The sequence below is a fragment of the Pan paniscus genome, chromosome 10 (genome assembly GCF_029289425.2).
Source record: "Pan paniscus chromosome 10, NHGRI_mPanPan1-v2.0_pri, whole genome shotgun sequence".
Taxonomy (NCBI): Eukaryota; Metazoa; Chordata; class Mammalia; order Primates; family Hominidae; genus Pan; species Pan paniscus.
This window is the reverse complement of record NC_073259.2, coordinates 74,738,008-74,758,857: the sequence shown is the minus strand read 5'-3', so window position 1 is coordinate 74,758,857 and position 20,850 is coordinate 74,738,008. Positions and strand designations below refer to the sequence as shown.

Here is a 20,850-nt window from a genome sequence, read left to right as displayed (position 1 = left end):
AAAGACAAAATGCATGCTAGGTCAGAGATGCCTGCTTTAAAGTCTTTTTTTTTTTTTTTTTTTTTTTTCCTAAGAGAGGTGTGTGTGGGTGTATATGTCTTTGAGCCTCTTGGCTGGATCAGGGTTTAAATGCTCAGGCGTGGTGGCTCATGCCTATAATCCCAGCACTTTGAGAGGCTGAGGCGGGCAGATCACTTGAGGTCAGGAGTTCAAGACCAGCCTGGCCAACCTGGTGAAACCCCCAACTCAACTAAAAATACAAAAATTATCTGGGTGTGGTGGTGCCCCTCTGTAATCCCAGCTACTCAGGACGCTTGAGAATGGGTGGCAGAGGGTTGCAGTGAGCTGAGATTGTGCCACTGTACTCCAGCCTCCTGGGGGACACAGTGAGAATCTGTCTCAAAAAAAAAAAAAAAAAAAGAGTTTAAATGATGCCTCCAGAGTTCTTTCTCTTTAATCCCTACATGTCATTGTTCTGCTTCCTCAGGGAGAACATCAGTCTTCCAGCCCATTTCAGAACAGCAAAGCCCCCCTGCCACCCTACCCTACCCTTGCCCTGAGGCTTCAGGTTAACAAGGTCCTTAGCACCCAGTCCTTTCTTTCCAAGACTCTCTGGAAAGGACTCCAGTGGGCTCTGCTTGGTCATATGCCTGTCCCTAGACCACAGCTGTGTTAAGGAAAATGGGGTGCTTAGATGGACCAGCTTGGGTCACACACAGTGCAGAGAATGTGAGGGAAACCCTCACCGGATGAGAGAGGGATCAATTCCTAAAAGGAAAAGATTTTTAGCAGACAACAAAACAAAACCAAAAAACCAAGTGTCGGCTACACTAGAGGTGACCAGTAAAGCTGACTTCCAAATTTCTGCTGCTAGGGAATGCTGATTGATCAAAGTGCAGAGAGCATATGAAAAATGGAGTTTTTAAAACGTTGAGTTTAAGGCGCCTGTAGGATATTTGAATGAGCTGGTCAGTAATTTCTTGGAAAAAATGACCCAGGGGCATTAAAAAAAGGTGTATGTTTAAAATGTACATTTTAAAATATAAAATGGATTCGTGTCAGTGTGCATCAAGGTATGCAACGGGAAACCCACCACAATTCTAAAGTGGGGAAGTTCTTTAGCAATTATAAATAATTTTTTTTAATTTTAGAAATTTACAGACACTTGCAAGCACCCCAAAAGCCGCACTTCCTCCAAATATCTCTGGACTCCCACTGCTTGACTTAGTTTTGGGGTCACCTCATCAGAGCCTACTTGGCCTACTGGCCCCAGACGAGGCGGCCGCGGACTACAATTCCCAGCGAGCACCGCGAGGGGCGGGGAGGGGGCGGGGCGAGGGACGGCCGCGCGCGCCAGCTGCCAGGCGGGGATCGGGCGGCGCCGAGCTGAGGTGGTGAGGGACTAGCTCCCGGATGTGGAGAAGCTGGGGAGAAGGCGTGGGAGGAAGATGGACTCGGTGGAGAAGGGGGCCGCCACCTCCGTCTCCAACCCGCGGGGGCGACCGTCCCGGGGCCGGCCGCCGAAGCTCCAGCGCAACTCTCGCGGCGGCCAGGGCCGAGGTGTGGAGAAGCCGCCGCACCTGGCAGCCCTAATTCTGGCCCGGGGAGGCAGCAAAGGCATCCCCCTGAAGAACATTAAGCACCTGGCGGGGGTCCCGCTCATTGGCTGGGTCCTGCGTGCGGCCCTGGATTCAGGGGCCTTCCAGAGGTGCGCATGTGCGAGAGTGGGCGGCGCGGCCTGGGCGGGGGTCGGGAGAGGGAGTCGGGCTGCTGGAGGGGCTGGGGCCTCCGGGGCCACCGCTCTTGGAAGGGGGCCATCTCTCATGCCAGGGATGTGCAAGATCCGGGGTGCCTGGGGCCGGGCTGAGAGCCCAGGAGGAAGGGCTCCAGCTCCTTCCTTGTTCCGTAGCTGCCAATGGTCATAACCTGGGACAGTTTCTGTCTCCGCCCTTGAGAATCATCCGTAAAAGGGGAGATTACACCTCCCCAACCGTCCTCTCCTCCCGGGTTGACCTTACGGGGAAAAGTAAAGGAGGCCACCCCGGTGCAACATCTGTGATAATATGTGAACTTCTTTGGATGGGGGCCATCGAAGCTCCCCTGTTGCTCAGCCTCTGAACTGCTTGGTCCTGCTCGATTAGGGAGGCATCAGGTTCATGAATGGAGTTGAGTGTCGGGGTGTCAGAGCTGAATTTCAAGCTCAGCTTGGAGATCTTTTCCTAACCTTTGAAAAATACTCTAGCTATCTGCCTGTGAGTCAGCACAATCTAGAAAACTCCCTACATTTATAAATACGTGAGACTCAGTGGGAAGGTGTACAACTGACTGTTTTATGATATATTAATACTTATAAATCATTTAATCATACCTTTGGAACCTCACCTGCCCTAAGGACAGTTTTAATTATGCATAATTTAGATACATTGCCAAATTGGTCAGGAGTTACAAGCTGATGTCATTCATAAAAGAAGGGAGATCGAATTCTGTGCCAAGAATGAATTTACACATATAGCTTCAACCTAACTACATTTGAATGTGTCGTTATTGTGGAAATTAATTTATGTTAACCTTTTGATGTTTCGATTTTTAAAGAGAGGACTGTTTTTGAAGTCATCTCTTTTTCTTTTTGAACCTGTATTTGCTTACCCATATTAATATATGGGTAAATGATTTTCATTTAACCAGTCTTGTTCAAAAAAGGGAGATGCCAAAAAAGTATAAATATACGAATTTTTTTAATGTTTCAACCCAAAAGAAGTCCTGGATGGACCAAGGCAAATAGGAGCCACCACTCAGAAGATAACACTAGTGCAATAGGAAGTGTGCGAAGGAGAGATAGGGAAGGACCTGGGGATTTTGTTCAATTCAGTAGCTATTTACTGAGCCCTAATTTCTGCTATACATGTCCAAGGGAATACCAAGATGATTGGGACACAGTTTTTGTCCTTGTGAAGCTCACAGACTTTAGGATATTTTTACATTCTTAGGGTACAAACTAAAAAGGACTGAGAGAAGTAGGTGCATCCAGCCTGCAGTAATATAGTGAAATATCATTTTTGTGAAATGAACTAGAGATCAAAATCATATTCACAGTAAATGGAGAACAAAACTGTTAATACCATTTACAACTCTTAGGTTGTATATATCAGGAAACCCTGTTCAAACTGGCATAATAAAAGAGGGAAAGGCTTATTAAGGTACAGTCAGATTCAAGGACAAAAAAATGATTCATTCATTCAGCATACTTACTGCCTCCCTACTATGTAACAGGCACTGTTGTATGTACCGAACCAGGTGTAGTAGCAGTAGAGACAGCCCTTAGTCTCATAGAGCTTACGTTATAATAAGGAAAGACATGCAGTATACAAGAACATTAATGTGTGTTGTATCACGTTATGATAAATGTTTTTAAGAAAAAGTAAAGCAGGATAAGAGGATGGTGCACTTTGTTGCCAGAATCCTCAATTTCTTAGCTCTGGATAGACCCTTTATGGTTTCAAGGTGGTTGTACTGAGAACTGTAGAACTCTCAGGGTACCTAATGACTTGCTCCAAACCTCTGCTCCAAGAGACTTGACCAAGCCCTAGCATGGCTTCTAGCAGCTTAAGGCCATGTCCCTAGGATGATCTCAGGTTCCCTTAAAATGGCTTCCTGAAGAGGCTCAAAGCTGCCAGCATTTCCTGATTGTTCCAGGAAAAACCTGGTGATAGGCCCCTGAACCCTCTTTTAGAGCAATTAGTTTAGAAAGCTTGCAATTATAAAAACTTTCCCTGCCTTTTGAGATGTAAATCTACCACACAAAACTGTTTCCTCAAGGACCTGAGAGCCCCAGAACCCTGTCAGTGAAATGCAAACATTCTAGGAAATAACTCTTACTCTCCTTCCCAGTCCCTCTGGGAAGATAAAGGGCAAAGTTCAGTGGACACCTTGCTTCAACTTGCTCAGTTGCCTTGTCTCATAAAGATAGAAGATTGTTTCTCTTCAGATAAGCACCAGTTAACAAATCCATATGGCCTAGTCACACGGACTAAGCCCTGTTAGCACCCCTCAGTGCCTTTCCCTTAGCACAACTCAGCCTTTAAAGTCTCCAGCCTTTCGTTTTCTGGGGCTGTGAATGCAATTCACGTTGGACTCTTTTCCCTATTGCAGTAGTAACAGAATACAATCTGTCCTTAACACTTTAGTCGCCGATTTTGTGTGTCTTTGATAGCAGTCCTCATATTCTTACAGGTTTAAATGTAAGTCAGAAGGAGTGTTCTCCTCGAAGCTGGAAGTTTCATTGTGCCTCATTGGGTGCCTTGCTCATTCTTCAACCAGTCACTATGGCAAGAGGAACATAGTGCTTGTATTGCTACAGTATAGCTTCATCTTCCACTCTTGAAACCAGCGATGGAGCCCCCACTGAAAAACATGACAGGTTCATCAAGCGGAAAATTGGAGTACAATTACCAAAAGTGAGGGGGAATAGATTCTGTTGGTCAGAACCCAACAACCAACCATTACAGCAGGCATTGGGGATTTTGCTATGAAATGATTGGAAAATATATATATATATTGACCAATGATTTTCCCATTTCCACATTTTAGCATTTGTACAAAACTTCTTTTAAAAAAAAGACTCTAGTATCAACCTTTTCTGTATCAAGTAGTTTTATTTAATACTTCTAGACTAGAGTGTAAACTCATTGACCACAGGGATAATGTTTTATACTTCTTCAAGCCACCTATGGTATCTGTCACTATATCAGTGGTGGCGATTAGAAGAAATAAAATTGGCTGGGCACGACGGCTCACACCTGTAATCCCAGCACTTTAGGAGGCCGAAGGCAGGCGGAGGCCAGGAGTTGAAGACCAGCCTGGCCAACATGGCGAAACCCCATCTCTACCAAAAATACAAAAATTAGCCAGTTGTGGTGGTGTATGCATGTAATCCCAGCTACTCAGGAGGCTGAGGCAGGGGAATCACCTGAACCCGGGAGGCGGAGGTTGCAGTGAGCCGAGATTGGACCACTGCACTCTAGCCTGGGCAACAGAGCAAGACTCTGTCTTAAAATATATATATATATATATTTTTTCTAAACTAGCAAAATGAATGTATTTCTAACTTAACAGTATCATGTAACAATGTGAATTTACTCTGTTCAAGTTTTGTGGCTATGTGCTATTTGTCATCCTTTCCAGGCATCTGGAGAGATTAGGTCAAAAGGTAATAGAAGGGACCAGCACTTCTTCCTCCATGAAGCCTTTACTGATCCCCTCAGTGAAAAGTAATTGTGCCTTTGTTTTCCCATACATAGCTACGTCGTTTGTACCTTCATTTAGTGCATGCCCTATGCAGGGAGATAAGATCACAGACTCTGAAATCAAACTGTGGATTTGAATTCCAGCATCACCATGTGTTAACTGTGCAAACTTGGGTAAATCGCTTAACCTCTCTGTGCCTCAGTCTCTTCATCTGCAAAATGTACTGAAGTGTCTGCCTCACAGGCTTGTGGAGGGAATTAAGTGAGATAATGTATGTGCAGCCCTTAGAATAGTGCCTGGCACATAGTATGTATCTGTTATTGACATTTTCCTCCTATGTAGAAGGTTTTTACTATCTTCCATGCTTGTAAAATGGGAAACTCTCCCATTGCTTGTAAAACGGGAAAGTTGTAATGATCTTTAAAATTATTTCTGGTGCTAACATTCTTTGACTTTGAAGAGTTAGTGGAAAGATGTCTTTATTCTCTTTTTCAGTTTCAGTGGCCAGAGCAGACTTTTTCTGTAAAGGGCCAGATAGTAAATATTTTAGGTTTTGTAAGCCAGATGGTCTTTGTTGCAACCACTCAGCTCTGCTGTTGTGTATGTTGTGAAGGTGGCCATGACAATACATAAATGAAAGAGTGTGGCTGTATTCCAATAAAATGTTACAGAAACAGGCTGAGGAGTGGGCAGAATTTGGCCTGGGGAGACTCCTGCCATACTAGGTGAGAAGCTAAGCTTCTTATGAGCAGGTACCCTCTTATTCATCATGGTATGCTTTATATACTAGACCATTAAAATGTGTTGACTTATATTCAATTGACTTACTATGAAGCTGTAAGAGGACTTTGGAGCACCCTTCCTGCCTCCTACCCTCTCTTTTGTTTCTTCAAAAAATGTTTACCTTAGGAGAGAGCTGAAGAAAATTGCAGCTGTCTGATTTGTGTTTTTCAGGGCTCAAAGATACCTTTGAGATTATTTTGTTCAAAACCACGATTTGACTTAATTGAGGCAGATTTCTCTGGCCAGCTCAGAATCAAAGCTAACAGTACTTTTCAAGGTTGCTAACTTTGCATACTAACTAGGCTAGTTAGTAGTTAAGAAAAATGCTGAGATAATTTTTTTTCCTTTAGTAAAGAGTTATTGCCAGAGTTGATTTTGTAAGAGCTTAATTTTCAACAGTGGTTCCGTGCTGTGTAAGTAAACCTCAGAACAAATTGATTTGTAAGTGTTGCCTAACATACTTAGGAAAAGTAAACATGTTTTAGTTTTATGCTTAGGGTATAGACTTTTGATTAATGAAAGGCCTATGCTGTTATTATCCCTAAAATGGCAGCTTCTGATTTAAAATAGTTATCACAGGCACCATGGTTGATATTCCTGTTGGTCCTGTTAGATGTGGTGTGACTTCATTTGAGGCTAAAGCCATTGGCATTAGACTTTGACATTCACTCTGCTTGACTGGCCTGTTTGTTCACTTGCTCATTTTCTCTTTTGCCTAGCCCCATCTTATGTCCCTAAACCAAAGGAAAATTATCTACTCAGTCTCTTTCATAGGTTATGATCATAGTATTTTAAGTGTACATATGGGATACTGTTTTCATATTTTTTTCACGGTGTAATTGCTTAACATAACATACAAATTAGACATTTGGACCTTTGAAGGTCTGGAAGCAGAACTTCTGAAGATTGAGTGTGAGGATTAAATGAGACAGAGTAGATGTTACTTTATTACCATTCCTATTTTGGTATTTTGAATAGCTAACATTTATTAAATGTTTATTCTGTAGTAAATGGTTTATATTTAATCCTCTAAACCATATGAGGTACCCACTATTATTACTTACCTCCATTTTACTGAAAATTGAGGCATAGGGAGATATGGATTTTTCCCATGGTCATATAGCTAGCATGTGGTGGAGCCAGAATTGAACCTCTTCCTTCAGAAACCATCCTTTTAATCCCTTACTGTTTCATTCATTCAACAGATCTATATTGAGCACCTGATATGTAGCAGGCACTGTGAAAGTACTTTGTAAAAAGTAAAGCACTGAAAAGAGCGTAGTTACTTAATTGATCCCTCGCTTCTCTTTTCCTAATGGTTTAAAGAGAATTACACCGCTATATTGGCCTCAGTCTCTGTCAATAGGCCAAGACTTTCTCAAGAAAATAAACTATGCTCTATATGTTATTACATCCCTAGTGTCCAGAATCGTGCGTGGGACAGAATAAGCACTTAGTAAATAGTTCATAAATTAAGGATGAATGAATGAAAGAAGGAAGGAAGGAAGGAAGAAAAGCAAACCTCCTCCAAAATTCTATTTTTTTTTTCTTGCTTTGTAAACATTACTTAAAGACCACTGAACCCTCTGGTATTGAATTTTCATTGCAGTAAAAATCAGGATAATGAAGTAAATGGCTTCAGCAATTTATTTCAATTAATGTAAATTAGATGCCAAATTACCATGTCTTTTGCCCTGTTTATTTTTTATTGTATTCTAATTTCATCTTATCCTCTCGTCACCTCTATTTTAAAAATGCACTAGGTTTTCATTGCTACTTTACTTTGTTATATACCTTTGACTATGACATTTCCCAAGAGAACATTTTTTTCCCACTATTTCAGATTTCAAGATGGAGGAAAATGGGGGCTCCTGCGTTCGCCCTGCATAGAGTGACATAAGTAGATATCACGGGATTCTTGACCCCTAGCCAGTGGCTCATCTTGTTTGCTAGGCTTTCTTTGATTATTTTTTCTTACTGACTTTATCCCTTGATTTAAATCCTTCTATAAATATTAAAGGGAATAAACGAAATAAATAAATGAAATCCAGGGATGTTAGAAGATTTTCTTTAGTTTTTCACTTTCTTTCCACTCATGATAATTGAGCATAGACAAACATGCAGTTCAGCCGAGCGTGGTGGCTTACACCTGTAATCCTAGCATTTTGGGAGGCTGAGGTGGGAGGGTCACTTGAGGTCAGGAGTTTGAGACCATCCTGGCCAACATGGCAAAACCCCATCTTTACTAAAAATTGGTCGGGTGTGGTGACAAATGCCTGTAATCCCAGCTACTCAGGAGCCTAAGGCATGAGAATTGCTTGAACCTGGGAGGTGGAGGTTGCAGTGAGCAGATAATGGGCCACTGTACTTCCAGCCTGGGTGATAGAGCAAGACTCTGTCAAAAAAACAAACAAACAAAACATGCAGTTCATCTTTCCCTCAGTAGATATCGAAAGAGTGGGATAAAAGGAAAAATATATATGTGTGTGTGTATATGTATACATATACACACACACATATACACATTATGTATATACGTTGTATATAATTTTGTATGTATATAAAATAATGTGTATATATGTTTGTGTGTGTGTATATATATATATATATATACCAAGTATATATATATACACACACGTACACCAAAGACTATAAGTCATTAAGATATCTTTGCATAAATCACTATTAAAACATGGTGGGGTTTTGTTGTTGTTTTTTGTCTTTTTTTTGAGACAGGGTCTTGCTGTGTCTCTCAGGCTGGAGTGCAGTGGCGCGATCTCGGCTCACTGCAACCTCTGCCTCCCAGGTTCAAGCGATCCTCCTGTCTCAGCCTCTCTAGTAGCTGGGATTACAGGTGTGCATCACCATGCCCAGCTAATTTTTGTATGTTTAGTAGAGTCTGGGTTTCACCGTGTTGGCCAGGCTGGTCTCCATCTCATGACCTCAGGTGATCCACCCGCCTCGGCTTCCCAAAGTGTTGGGATTACAGGTGTGAGACTCCAGGCCTGACCAAACATTGTGGCTAGAGTAGTATTTACATCTTCTGCATCTAGCAGTGGGAATTTGTGACTGTCCAGGAAACAAAACTTCAATAGAAACTGGTACCCCTCTCCAAAACAGCATTTTGCCTACTCATCATTTTGTAAAGGCTAAATAGGCAACCTTGTAACCTGCGGTTAATAGAGTATTAAGTTAAATTCTTTTGAGCCAATGAAGTCATGTTCTTCATGTTTGTTGTTATCAATGGCTATAACCCAGCTGATTCTACATCTATATACCCATTGTTTGTTGTTTAAAAAAGAAAGAGTTGTTTCATCTGATTTTTTTTGAGCCCAGACTTGGGCATTTATTATCTTCGAAGCTTGAAACTGTTTCACCTTTAGGGTTTGGCTAAGCCAAGTCCATTTTTTTTTTTTTAGCAAGCATATTAAAATATTTTATACAATATTTTGGATTTGGATGGAGAATAGGCAAGATCTTTAATTTTCTTTAGATTTGACTTCTAGTGCCTTTTAAAAAACGTTTATTTTAGGTTCAGGGGTACATGGCAGGCTTGTTACAGAGGTAAGTTGCATGTTGCAGGGGTTCGGTGTACAGATTATTTCGTCATCCAGGTAGTAAGCATAGTACCTGATAGGTAGTTTTTTGATCCTCACCCTCCTCCCACCCTCTACCCTCAAGTAGGCCCCAGTGTCTGTTGTTCCTTTCTTTATATAAAGCATATCTAGGACTGCATTTTTATTCATTAATATATTTATATACAAAATACTTTATAATTTCTTACATTTTATACTCCTTTGGATCTGTAACATTATCATTGTGCAAAAAATATTCTCACATTATATAAGCTGTATTTTATGGTTACAGAGCTCCATTTTATTGTTAATGATTTCTTTTGATTTGGCTGTTAATTTCTTTTGATATCTGAACAGTGTATGGGTTTCGACAGACCATGATGAAATTGAGAATGTGGCCAAACAATTTGGTGCACAAGTTCATCGAAGAAGTTCTGAAGTTTCAAAAGACAGCTCTACCTCACTAGATGCCATCATAGAATTTCTTAATTATCATAATGGTATGAATTTGATTAATAGTTTTTTCAAACCCTTATGTACTTTTCTACTTCCTTTATTATCTTATAAGACTTGTTTTAACATTTGAATTCCAAACCTTAATATTACTTGCTTGCAAGGAACTTTTTTTTTTAATATCCTTTTCATTTCTCTTGTCTTTTTAAGAGGTTGACATTGTAGGAAATATTCAAGCTACTTCTCCATGTTTACATCCTACTGATCTTCAAAAAGTTGCAGAAATGATTCGAGAAGAAGGATATGATTCTGTTTTCTCTGTTGTGAGACGCCATCAGTTTCGATGGAGTGAAATTCAGAAAGGAGGTAATCCCTTTTCAGTCTTTATTTTAGCTCATTTTATTGAGAATCAATTTTTTTGTATATAAATATCCTTTAGGCATGAGGAGAGTAAAAGGGGAGCTGTAAAAGAGAGTATTTGACTCATTACTTTAGTAGGTAATGACATTTACAATCAGCTGTAAATCTGTTGTCGAGCCAACACAGCTAGACCAAATTAATTCTTTGCTTTACTCTTTACAAAGGGACATTCTAATCCTCTTATTTCTATTTGCCTTTCGAGGCAGATATGCTGTTTTTCTAGATGAAATACTTTTATGTTTGTTCTAGACATGTTTGATGAACTCCATACAAATCATATGGAGATAGAAAGCATCCACCAAAGTGTTCTGAAGGATCTCAAGAATGACATTTTGAAGTTCTTCCCCAAATTCCTAACTCCATATATAAGAAGGGTTCCCTAGGGTTTACTAGGCATTTTGCCTGCCATGTCCAGTGTGCTATAAATCTTATCCGGAGAATTGTTATAAACACTGTGTTTTTCCATTCAGTAATGTACATTTTAGTTGTTTCTTAGGAATTCCATTTTCTGTTGAAATTTTCCATTTTTTTATCCATTTTAAAAAAAGGTCATTTCCTCTAATTTAACATATTTTTGATAGCTATTTGAAAGTCCTCGATTGCAGATTTCAACATCTAGTCACTTACAGTTCTGTACTCTGCTTCTCTCTTGATTGTGAGTCACCTATTTCTGCCTCATTTGGCTCATGTTTAATTGTATATCTGGCATAGACACTTGAGTACATATTTTCCTCCAGAGAGGGTACACCTTTTCTTCTATCAGGAAGATAGGATAAGGGGCTGATCACTTTGATTCAATTAGGAGTTGGGCTGGGTTGAAACTTTAATTTCATCTCACCTCTTAGTATAGGTGTCTTATTAGAAGATACATCTTGTATGTGTTACTGACACTCACATCCATACCCTACTCTTGCTAACAAGACCAAGGGATCTAATGACCACAATACTATTATGATGTCTCCCTGCTTTCCAGCCCATTCCCAGCTTCCCACACAGTACACTCAGCCAAAGTCTTGTAGGGGGGAAGCATTAGGTGGGGAAAAACTAGCTATATGTTTGTGGTTCCTACAGATGACAATCTGTAACTCAAGTCCACAGGGTCATTGAAAGCCCTTCTAGTTTTTGCCTACCTCAGCAGAGTCCCTCTGATTATGCAAAGCTTGATCTTTCTTGTACCTTCTCCTCATACTCAGCAGATATGCCCAGGGAGAAAGCAGCCACTGATACTAGGAAAGATTTGTCCCTCTCTTTTCTTCAAAGTACCACTTGAATTATCTAGTTGGTTTATTACCTGTCTCTACCCCTAGATTGTATACTTTTTGAGAGTAGAGAGAGTTCTGGTCACTACTCTGTAGCCAGTGCCCATAAAGCTATGTTATCTCTAGCTATTTAATTTGTATTTGCTAAGGTTTTTTCCTGGGTTATTTCAAACACTGGGGTGGAATTGAACAGGGGATGGTTTCGTTAAACAAGTAAGTAGAGGTTATTCCTAGAAGCCTGTATAAACACAGAAATGGCAGCAAAAAGTGAAGAAAGATTCTGGAGAGTAACCAGCTATTACACACACACACACACACACACACACACACATACACATACACACATTTGAGGAAAACTCAGTGGAAAGGCAAAGGAATCTCTACATGACAGTACCAAAGTCTTCATTGATTACATTATGTTCTATTCATTAATGTTGACATTGCTGAGCCTTTATTATCAGGTATACTCATAAACATAATTTATTATTATGTTTAGTATATTTTTAACTAATGGTAAGAATGTATAATATGTTACATAAACATTTTCATCAATATAAAATCTTCAATAATTTAATGGAGAAATCTTTACTTTTCAGCAATAATTGTATAAAAACTTCTCAACCACATTAGATAAATAAAACTTATTTCTGTATATGCAAACAATGAGAACTAGATTAAAGGGCCCAAATATTAATATAGGTATTTTATGACAAATTCAGTTCTTTTAAAGCTACTTTAAGGTTGTCTTGATGTCCTCCCAAAGCATAATATTTGTATGAATACCTTAATTGTTCCACATTTCATTATAAAATACTTTAGTTTTCTAGTAGCTATTGGAAAGCAAAGATAAATCATCAGAATTATTACAGATTTTATTCCTTTAAAAAAGTTCTTTTCTTTTTTTTGAGACAGAGTCTCACTCTGTTGCCCAGGCTGGATGGAGTACAGTGGTGCAATCTCGGCTCACTGCAATCTCCACCCCCCGGGTTCAAGCGATTCTCCTGCCTCAGCCTCCCAAGTAGCTGGGATTACAGGTACCCACCACCATGCCTGGCTCAATTTGTGTTTTTAGTGGAGATGGCGTTTCACTATGTTGGCTGGGCTGCTCTCGAACTCCTGACCTCAAGTGATCCGCCCGCCTTGGCCTCCACAGTGCTGGGATTACAGGCGTGAATCACCACATTCAGCCTAAAAAAAGTTCTTTATCAGGCCGGGCGCAGTGGCTCATGCCTGTAATTCCAGCACTTTGGGAGGCCGAGGTGGGCAGATCACGAGGTCAGGAGTTCGAGACCAGCCCGGACAACATGGTGAAACTCCATCTCCACTAAAAATACAAAAATTAGCCAGGTGTGGTGGTGCATGCCTGTAGTCCCAGCTACTTGGGAGGCTGAGGCAGGAGAATCGCTTGAACCCAGGAGGCGGAGGTTGCAGTGAGCCAAGATCGCACCATTGCACTCCAGCCTGGGTGACAGAGCGAGACTCTGTCTCAAAAAAAAAAAAAAAAAGTTCTTTATCTAGATAAAGAAATGCTCTGCATTCTGAGTTCATTTTTATTAACTTTTTTAGTTACTAAATTAACACTTTCTATATTCAGGGCAACGTGGACTTACTCTAACTTTTTGCTTTTAGTTCGTGAAGTGACCGAACCTCTGAATTTAAATCCAGCTAAACGGCCTCGTCGACAAGACTGGGATGGAGAATTATATGAAAATGGCTCATTTTATTTTGCTAAAAGACATTTGATAGAGATGGGTTACTTGCAGGTTTGTACCTTCATTTTGCATAACCCTTTTAAGCGCTTTTGTAGGCATACTTTGAGTTCTAGGGAAGAAGTATGGTACAATTTCTTTATGATGAAGAAAAGTATCAACCTATAGAGGAAAGGTAATAGCTAACAACATTTGCTATCTGAGGCATTTATCCTGCAGGTTTACCCCAAAGTGATCTTTGGAATCCATTCAGTAAATATGCAAGGAATTCTGCTACAACGATAAAAAAATGAATCAAGTACTGCGTGTCTACACATGTCCTGGTACTCATATTATTCCACTCAAAACTATGTAATCCATGTTTGTGTTATAGTTATATTGTGGCTGTAGGGTTGAATAACTTCTATTGCTTTAAAAAGACAAATAATTTCATAGAGGTGAAAAGAGTTACGACCTGGGTGTCAGGAAACCCGGAATCTTTATATATATATATATATATATATATATTTATTATACTTTAAGTCAACTGCCTCTTACTATGTAAGCTTGAATATGTATCATTTTATCTGTCCTGACTCTCATTTCTCTCATTTTCAAATAACAGATTCAATGTCTCTCTCATTTTAGAGCCTGCAACATGGTTGCATCATATATTTCTTAACTTGTTAATTTTAGTTATCATTATTATTTATTATTTACTGTGTACTGCAGAGTAGGTGAAACACTTTGCATATGTTATGTAATCTGCATAGCGAATGAATGGACATTTCTACCCAGTTTTACAGAGGAGGAAAACTGCCTCACTGAAATATGAAGTAATTGACTCAAGGCAAAAACAGCTAATAAATGGTACTGTCAGGATTTGGATTCAGGTTCTTATGTTACTCAAGAAATAGCGGTTTTAAAGAGAGAGAGAGAGAAACCTCTCCATTGTGTAATAAAAATTCTAATGGGACTATTATTCTGAGCAAAAGAGAGAAAAACATTTTTACAAATCTTCTGGTCAATGTATAGGCAAACTATAGACTAGCTGTTTAGTTAAATTTAAGTGTTCAGACAAATTAGATTTGACACACATAGATATTACCATTTTTAAGCTTTTTTCTAAGGAGGACCATGATTAACCCATTCCTAAAGTGTGGAGAAAAATGTTTCTCATTAACACAAGGTTTATGAAGAGACTGACAATTCTGAAAAAAAAAATGAAATTGAAATTGTCCAGTAATTGATCTTGTCATTCAAATAATTACTATCAGAAGAAAGACCCTTTCTCTTGCTGACCCTTGCCTAGAATCAAGAGACTGCCCTTGCCTTTGCCCGCATGTGACTTGGATGACTATTAGTCATTTTCATCAGTAGCTCAGAGATCTAAGAAAACTCTGTACAACAGATGCTACAGTTATTTTTCCTCCCCTGTGTTGCCTGTTAGTTGCAAATTAGAACAGAAGTTCCAAAAACCTTTATACTGCTTTTGGATGATGACAGGAGAGACTTCTTGAAAAAAAGGAGGATATGATTAAGGGATTCCCACAAAATCCCTTGTGGTCAGAAACCTGGAGGATGTAATATTTCTGCTTTTTTCAATAGTAAAATAGAAATTTTCTTAAATAGGGAACTTGAACTGTTTAGAAAGAATTTGAAAAATGTTAAGGTTATTTCTTTTGTGTGAGCTTTCTCCTTAAAAAAAAAAAAAAAAAGCTGGGCATGGTGGCTGAAGCATGTCATCCCAGCAATTTGAGAGGCCAGCTTGAGGCCTCAAGGGGATAGCTTGAGGCCAGGTTTCCAAGACCAGCCTTGGCAACATAGCAAGATTTTATATCTACAAAAAACTTTAAAAATTTAGCCGGACATGGTGCTGTATACCTGTAGTACCAGATCCTTAGGAGGCTGAGGTGGGAGGATTGCTTGAGCCTAAGATTTCAAGGTTATAATGAGCTATGATTGCACCATTGCACTCCAGCCCGGGAGGCAGAGCGAAACCCTGACTCGAAAAAATAAAAAAGTAAAAATAAATTTAAAAATCATTTTTATGTGACTGATTTTTACTGGGTTATTCATTTTTCTCAGTACTGTAGAAATGAATTCATTGTTCTGTATTATAATAAAGTTTTGATATATGTGAATGAATATTAAAAACAGTATTCATGACATTTCTACTACCTTTAGGGTGGAAAAATGGCATACTACGAAATGCGAGCTGAACATAGTGTGGATATAGATGTGGATATTGATTGGCCTATTGCAGAGCAAAGAGTATTAAGGTAAAAACAAACCTTTATAACCTTTGTACTAAATCTTAATTATATTTCTAGATACTGATTTCTGATACTTCAAACATCTTAGGATCTTTGTAATTACTTTGTTCATGTGAGGAAGACATATGTAAAATATGTGTTTACATGGCTTCAATGAAGTGAGAAACATCTGGTTAGACCACACTACTTTTACTTACTGTACTATATGTTAAAATATATATGTGAAGTAAATTTGGAGAGTAATGTTTGAATAATTGAATGGAGGGTGACATTTCATGTATTGGTTTAGCCAGATGAGAGGGAGTGATTAGTACTGCACTTGTACTCAAAGGTCTATTTTGGTTTCTTTTAGATATGGCTATTTTGGCAAAGAGAAGCTTAAGGAAATAAAACTTTTGGTTTGCAATATTGATGGATGTCTCACCAATGGCCACATTTATGTATCAGGAGACCAAAAAGAAATAATATCTTATGATGTAAAAGATGCTATTGGGATAAGTTTATTAAAGAAAAGTGGTATTGAGGTATGTGCTCCCTGAATATAGCAGTATTTTATAATATTTTGATTCAGGGTCAAAGAACATGCAAGGAATTAAGAGATTTAAATTTTTAGTATTAACTCTTAAAATATCTGAAATCTGGCCTTCATACGCCTAGAAAATTATTATACTATTTAGTTTTAGATGAGTAGAATTAGGAATTTGTTAATCAGCAAATAATATTTCTTGTTTACTCAGTAAATATAAACATAACTACTTTTAAATGGGAGCTATCTAGTGTTTCCCAAAGGATCTTGCAGCAAGAAAGATTCCCTAGATAATAGGTGTACCATTTTAGAAAAGGACGATATCCTGTGGATTTTTAAAATCTAGCTTATTCTTATGAATGACATTTTTGATTCAAAATAACTTAACGTTTAAGTGTATTTTTTTAAATGAAAGCTAGCTAAGATAATTATAATTTACCAGAAATCCTAAATATGTATTGCTAAGCAGCACAAGAGAGAGGTTATAGACTTTCCTCTGGATAAATTGAATTATAGGAGAATCTTAGAGTAGTATCAGACAATATATGTTGTAATTTTTACCTGTAGATAGAATCCTTTCTATTGTAGAAAATAAAATACTGTGTCTCACCTTTATTGGGCTATGAGAAATAAAATGAGCTTTGTTTTAAAGCATCGTGATTTTAAAACGACAGTCAGTTTTCTTACTTGGACCTTCAGAAGGTCAAAAGATGACTCGTTTGTGATTTGGACTGTCTACAAGGTCAATTATTATGAAAGATTTCTGTTTTCTTCACTTTTTAAGTTTTCCCTTCTTCCTCCAATCCTTTTTTTTTTTTTTTAAGGTGAGGCTAATCTCAGAAAGGGCCTGTTCAAAGCAGACGCTGTCTTCTTTAAAACTGGATTGCAAAATGGAAGTCAGTGTATCAGACAAGCTAGCAGTTGTAGATGAATGGAGAAAAGAAATGGGCCTGTGCTGGAAAGAAGTGGCATATCTTGGTTGGTATCTTTTTATTCACCCATAGTAAAATGGACCAGGATTTATTTACTTATTTTTAAAGAAATACATAAATGACAAAGCACATCCTCCAAATGGGTATGATTGTAGGGAAATAGGAACTCTCTTAACACTGCTGATCAAACTGTTAAACTGGGACAGTCTTTCTGGAGGTTAGTTTGATAATAGGTATCAAATGTAGAATGATTATTAGCACAAGCTGTGAAGTCAGACTGTACCACTGATTAGCCAGTTGTGAAAAGATGAATGTTGTTTCCTCATCTGTAAACTGGAGATATCAAGAGTACCTATTACCGTAGGGCTCTGGAAGGGATTAATAAAATAATATGAGTAAAGCACTTAGCAGAATTTCTAGTACATAGGAATTACACTCTGAATATTTTTTTGCTGCTAATTGAATGTACATACTTTTTCCTCCAAATTCCAATTCCAGGAAAGAAATGAGACAAATGGGCCAATAGTGAAGTTAAAAGAACCCACTTAAATGTCCTGTGAAAAATAGAATATCCCTAAAAAGGATTACTATGCAACCATTACAAACAGTGCTGTGACCTGTATTTATTTGCATGAGCAAATATAACAATGTTTTTCACTTTGATATTAAGCAATACACTTACCAGGTACCTATGATGATACGCAGCATGGAACTGGTTGTGGGAACTGTAGGCTTTCTGCTTGCAGAGCTTACAGTCTGATGATGTCAACATTTTAAAATTGATAAGTTATTAAGATGCATAATAACTATAAATCATGTATGAAAGCAGTATTTACAAGGGTAATATGAGCCTCAAAATAAGAAGCACAGGAAAAACTTTGGGAGCATGTGATCTAGAGACTTCAGGAATAACCCTTAAACCACACATGAAGATTTAATGGACATAAATGCTGCAGAATGTTTGTTAAAGACAGATCCAATTTTTATTAGAAGAAAATTTTAATGGAATGTATAACAAATTCCAACTATACTTATTATCTTTGGGATGTTAAGCAAGCTTCTGTATACCTTAGTTTTCTACTTAGAATATAAACACAAACCAAATTTTATAAAGCCATTAGAAAGAAAAACAAAGATAATATAAAATGCTTAACATAGTGCCTACAGATAGTAATAAGTGTATCATTTATATAGGTAAAACTCTAGAATTATATGTGTCAAAATGTAGTGATTACAAATAGTGATAATTAGGATGATTGTGACTTTTTTGCTTCTATTTTTTAAAAAAATATTTCTACCACGAATACGCATTACTTATATGACATTAAAAAAAACACACACACACACTTTAAAAGGAGAGGTAAGAAAATGGAGAAGAGCATTTACATTTTTATTTAAAACTCACAGCAGGCCAGGCATGATGGCTCATGCCTACAATCCCACCACTTTGGGAAGCGGAGGCAGGCAGATCCCTGGAGCTCAGGAGTTTTAGACCAGCCTGTGAAACATAGTGAGGCCCCATGTCTACAAAAAAAAATAATAATAATAACTCACCAATGTTTTATATGGGTGACATAAGTGTATAAAAATGTATTTCTTAAAAAAATCAATACTTTTATAAGTAAAATTTAGTAAATAGAGCTTAAAGGCTGGATTATGCAAATACTAATTTTTTTTATTTTAGTGAAAACGATTCAAATTTCAACACATTTAATAATAAATGAGAAAATTTCAGTAGATAAGCATAGAACAAATGTAAAAGAAACTCTCTTCAACCAAGATTGTATTATTGTATGTGGTCTAAAGTATAGTAATAGTTTTACTCAGAATGGTGAATTAAAGATACTGGGAGCTTCTGAAATGCATCCTATTCCAAAAAAGGGGTTAACAGAGAGGGAGGAAAAGGATATCGTTATGTCAGTATGATTTAGTATCTATTTTTATTCTTTAAAAATGGTAATTTTTCAGCAAATATTAATAAATGGCATACCAATCAGAACCATTACAGATTAAAAGAGATTTAAGAGAGATATATATATATATATATATATATATAAACAAAAGACCATATGTTAACCTTATTTCATTCCTGATTCAAATAAATCAGCTATAAAAGGACAATTTTGAGACAGCTGGGGGTATCTCAACATATACTAGGTTATTAGAGGATATTAAGGAACTATTACTGATTTTGTGGGTTTAATGATATTCTGTCAGATAAAAAATTATATTTATCAGAGATAAATATTGAAGAGTTTTTGGATAAAATATTATGTCTGGGAATTCCTTCTTCTCCCTTTCCCCAAATAAACCAGGGGGCAGTGCATAGAAAACAATATTACTAAGTGATTTTAAATTCTGATAATTTTTCAATATAAAATTGGGGTTCTCGCATATGTTTGAAATTTTGCTTAATGAAAAATTTAAATAACTTAGAATTCATATATAAAATTTCTAACATTTGTAATATGCATGGCAGGTAGCAATTATGCTCCATTCTTCTTCTCTAGCTCATAAGAGTTTATTTTTGATTGCTTAGGGAAAACCCTGGACCTCAATTATACTGTAAAATATTTTTGTTCCATCTAATCTTTAGTATTCTTATATGCAGTGCCCCTAGGTCTTACTGAAGTTGCCAGAGTTACCTGTTGGTTGCTGTCTGCATTATTTAGCTAGAATATTGTCTCTTTAAATGTTTGCTCAGTATTTATTTTACTTGATAGGAAATGAAGTGTCTGATGAAGAGTGCTTGAAGAGAGTGGGCCTAAGTGGCGCTCCTGCTGATGCCTGTTCTACTGCCCAGAAGGCTGTTGGATACATTTGCAAATGTAATGGTGGCCGTGGTGCCATCCGAGAATTTGCAGAGCACATTTTCCTACTAATGGAAAAGGTTAATAATTCATGCCAAAAATAGAAATTAGCGTAATATTGAGAAAAAAATGATACAGCCTTCTTCAGCCAGTTTGCTTTTATTTTTGATTAAGTAAATTCCATGTTGTAATGTTACAGAGAGTGTGATTTGGTTTGTGATATATATATATTGTGCTCTACTTTTCTCTTTACGCAAGATAATTATTTAGAGACTGATTACAGTCTTTCTCAGATTTTTAGTAAATGCAAGTAAGAACATCATCAAAATTCACTTTGTATTGTACCCTGTAAAACTGTGTGTTTGTGTGCTTTCAAAGATGTTGGGATTTTATTTATCTGGGGACAGTGTGTATGGTAAGACATGCCCTTCTATTAATAAAATTACATTTCTCAAACTTGATGAAAACTGCCTTGTTGCTCTAGAAGAAATTTACCATGCATTTTCTTTCTTTCCTTTAAACATTAACCAATCTTAGTGAGAAACAAGCCACTTGATGCCGGGGTAGAGCATCTGATTGTACTTCACATATGTATACGTAACAGCATATGGTCTATGTGGGGGTTGGTTCCAGGACCACCCACATATACCAAAATCTGTGCATACTCAAGTACCACAGTCAACACTGTTGAACCCACATATACAAAAAGTGGGCCCTCCATATACTGCATGATTCACATGCATTTTTGATCTGCACATGGTTAAAAAAATTCACGTAAAAGTGGACCACACAATTCAAACCCATGTTGTTCAAGGATCAGCAGTATACACAAAGACAAATATCCAAATAAATTTATATATTATGAAGATTATGTATTTATTTGG

At 37.8% G+C, this 20,850-nt stretch overlaps 1 protein-coding gene and 1 long non-coding RNA gene across 2 annotated transcripts in view; one reads left to right on the top strand and one right to left on the bottom strand.

The window, feature by feature from the left end:
* The first annotated feature begins 1,320 nt into the window (after positions 1-1,320).
* Positions 1,321-20,433, top strand: CMAS (cytidine monophosphate N-acetylneuraminic acid synthetase). Its single transcript, XM_003828888.6, has 8 exons — positions 1,321-1,708; positions 9,960-10,102; positions 10,266-10,421; positions 13,364-13,497; positions 15,610-15,704; positions 16,051-16,222; positions 17,049-17,202; positions 19,880-20,433. Exons 1-8 carry the CDS (start codon positions 1,449-1,451, stop codon positions 20,068-20,070), a joined length of 1,305 nt encoding a protein of 434 aa, XP_003828936.1. The 5' UTR covers positions 1,321-1,448; the 3' UTR covers positions 20,071-20,433.
* Positions 17,211-20,850, bottom strand: part of LOC117975476 (uncharacterized) — a 41,427-nt gene continuing 37,787 nt past the window's right edge. The window contains exon 6 of the long non-coding RNA XR_004665738.4: positions 17,211-18,680. This is a non-coding gene — a long non-coding RNA (uncharacterized LOC117975476). The remainder of the gene's footprint in view (positions 18,681-20,850) is intronic.

Bases quoted from the DNA above. Each gene is read 5' to 3' on its own strand.
- CMAS (XM_003828888.6), top strand. From the start codon at position 1,449: ATGGACTCGGTGGAGAAGGGGGCCGCCACCTCCGTCTCCAACCCGCGG. The intron at 1,709-9,959 runs GTGCGCATGTGC...ATATCTGAACAG, and splicing joins GATTCAGGGGCCTTCCAGAG to TGTATGGGTTTCGACAGACC. The intron at 10,422-13,363 runs GTAATCCCTTTT...TTTTGCTTTTAG, and splicing joins GAGTGAAATTCAGAAAGGAG to TTCGTGAAGTGACCGAACCT.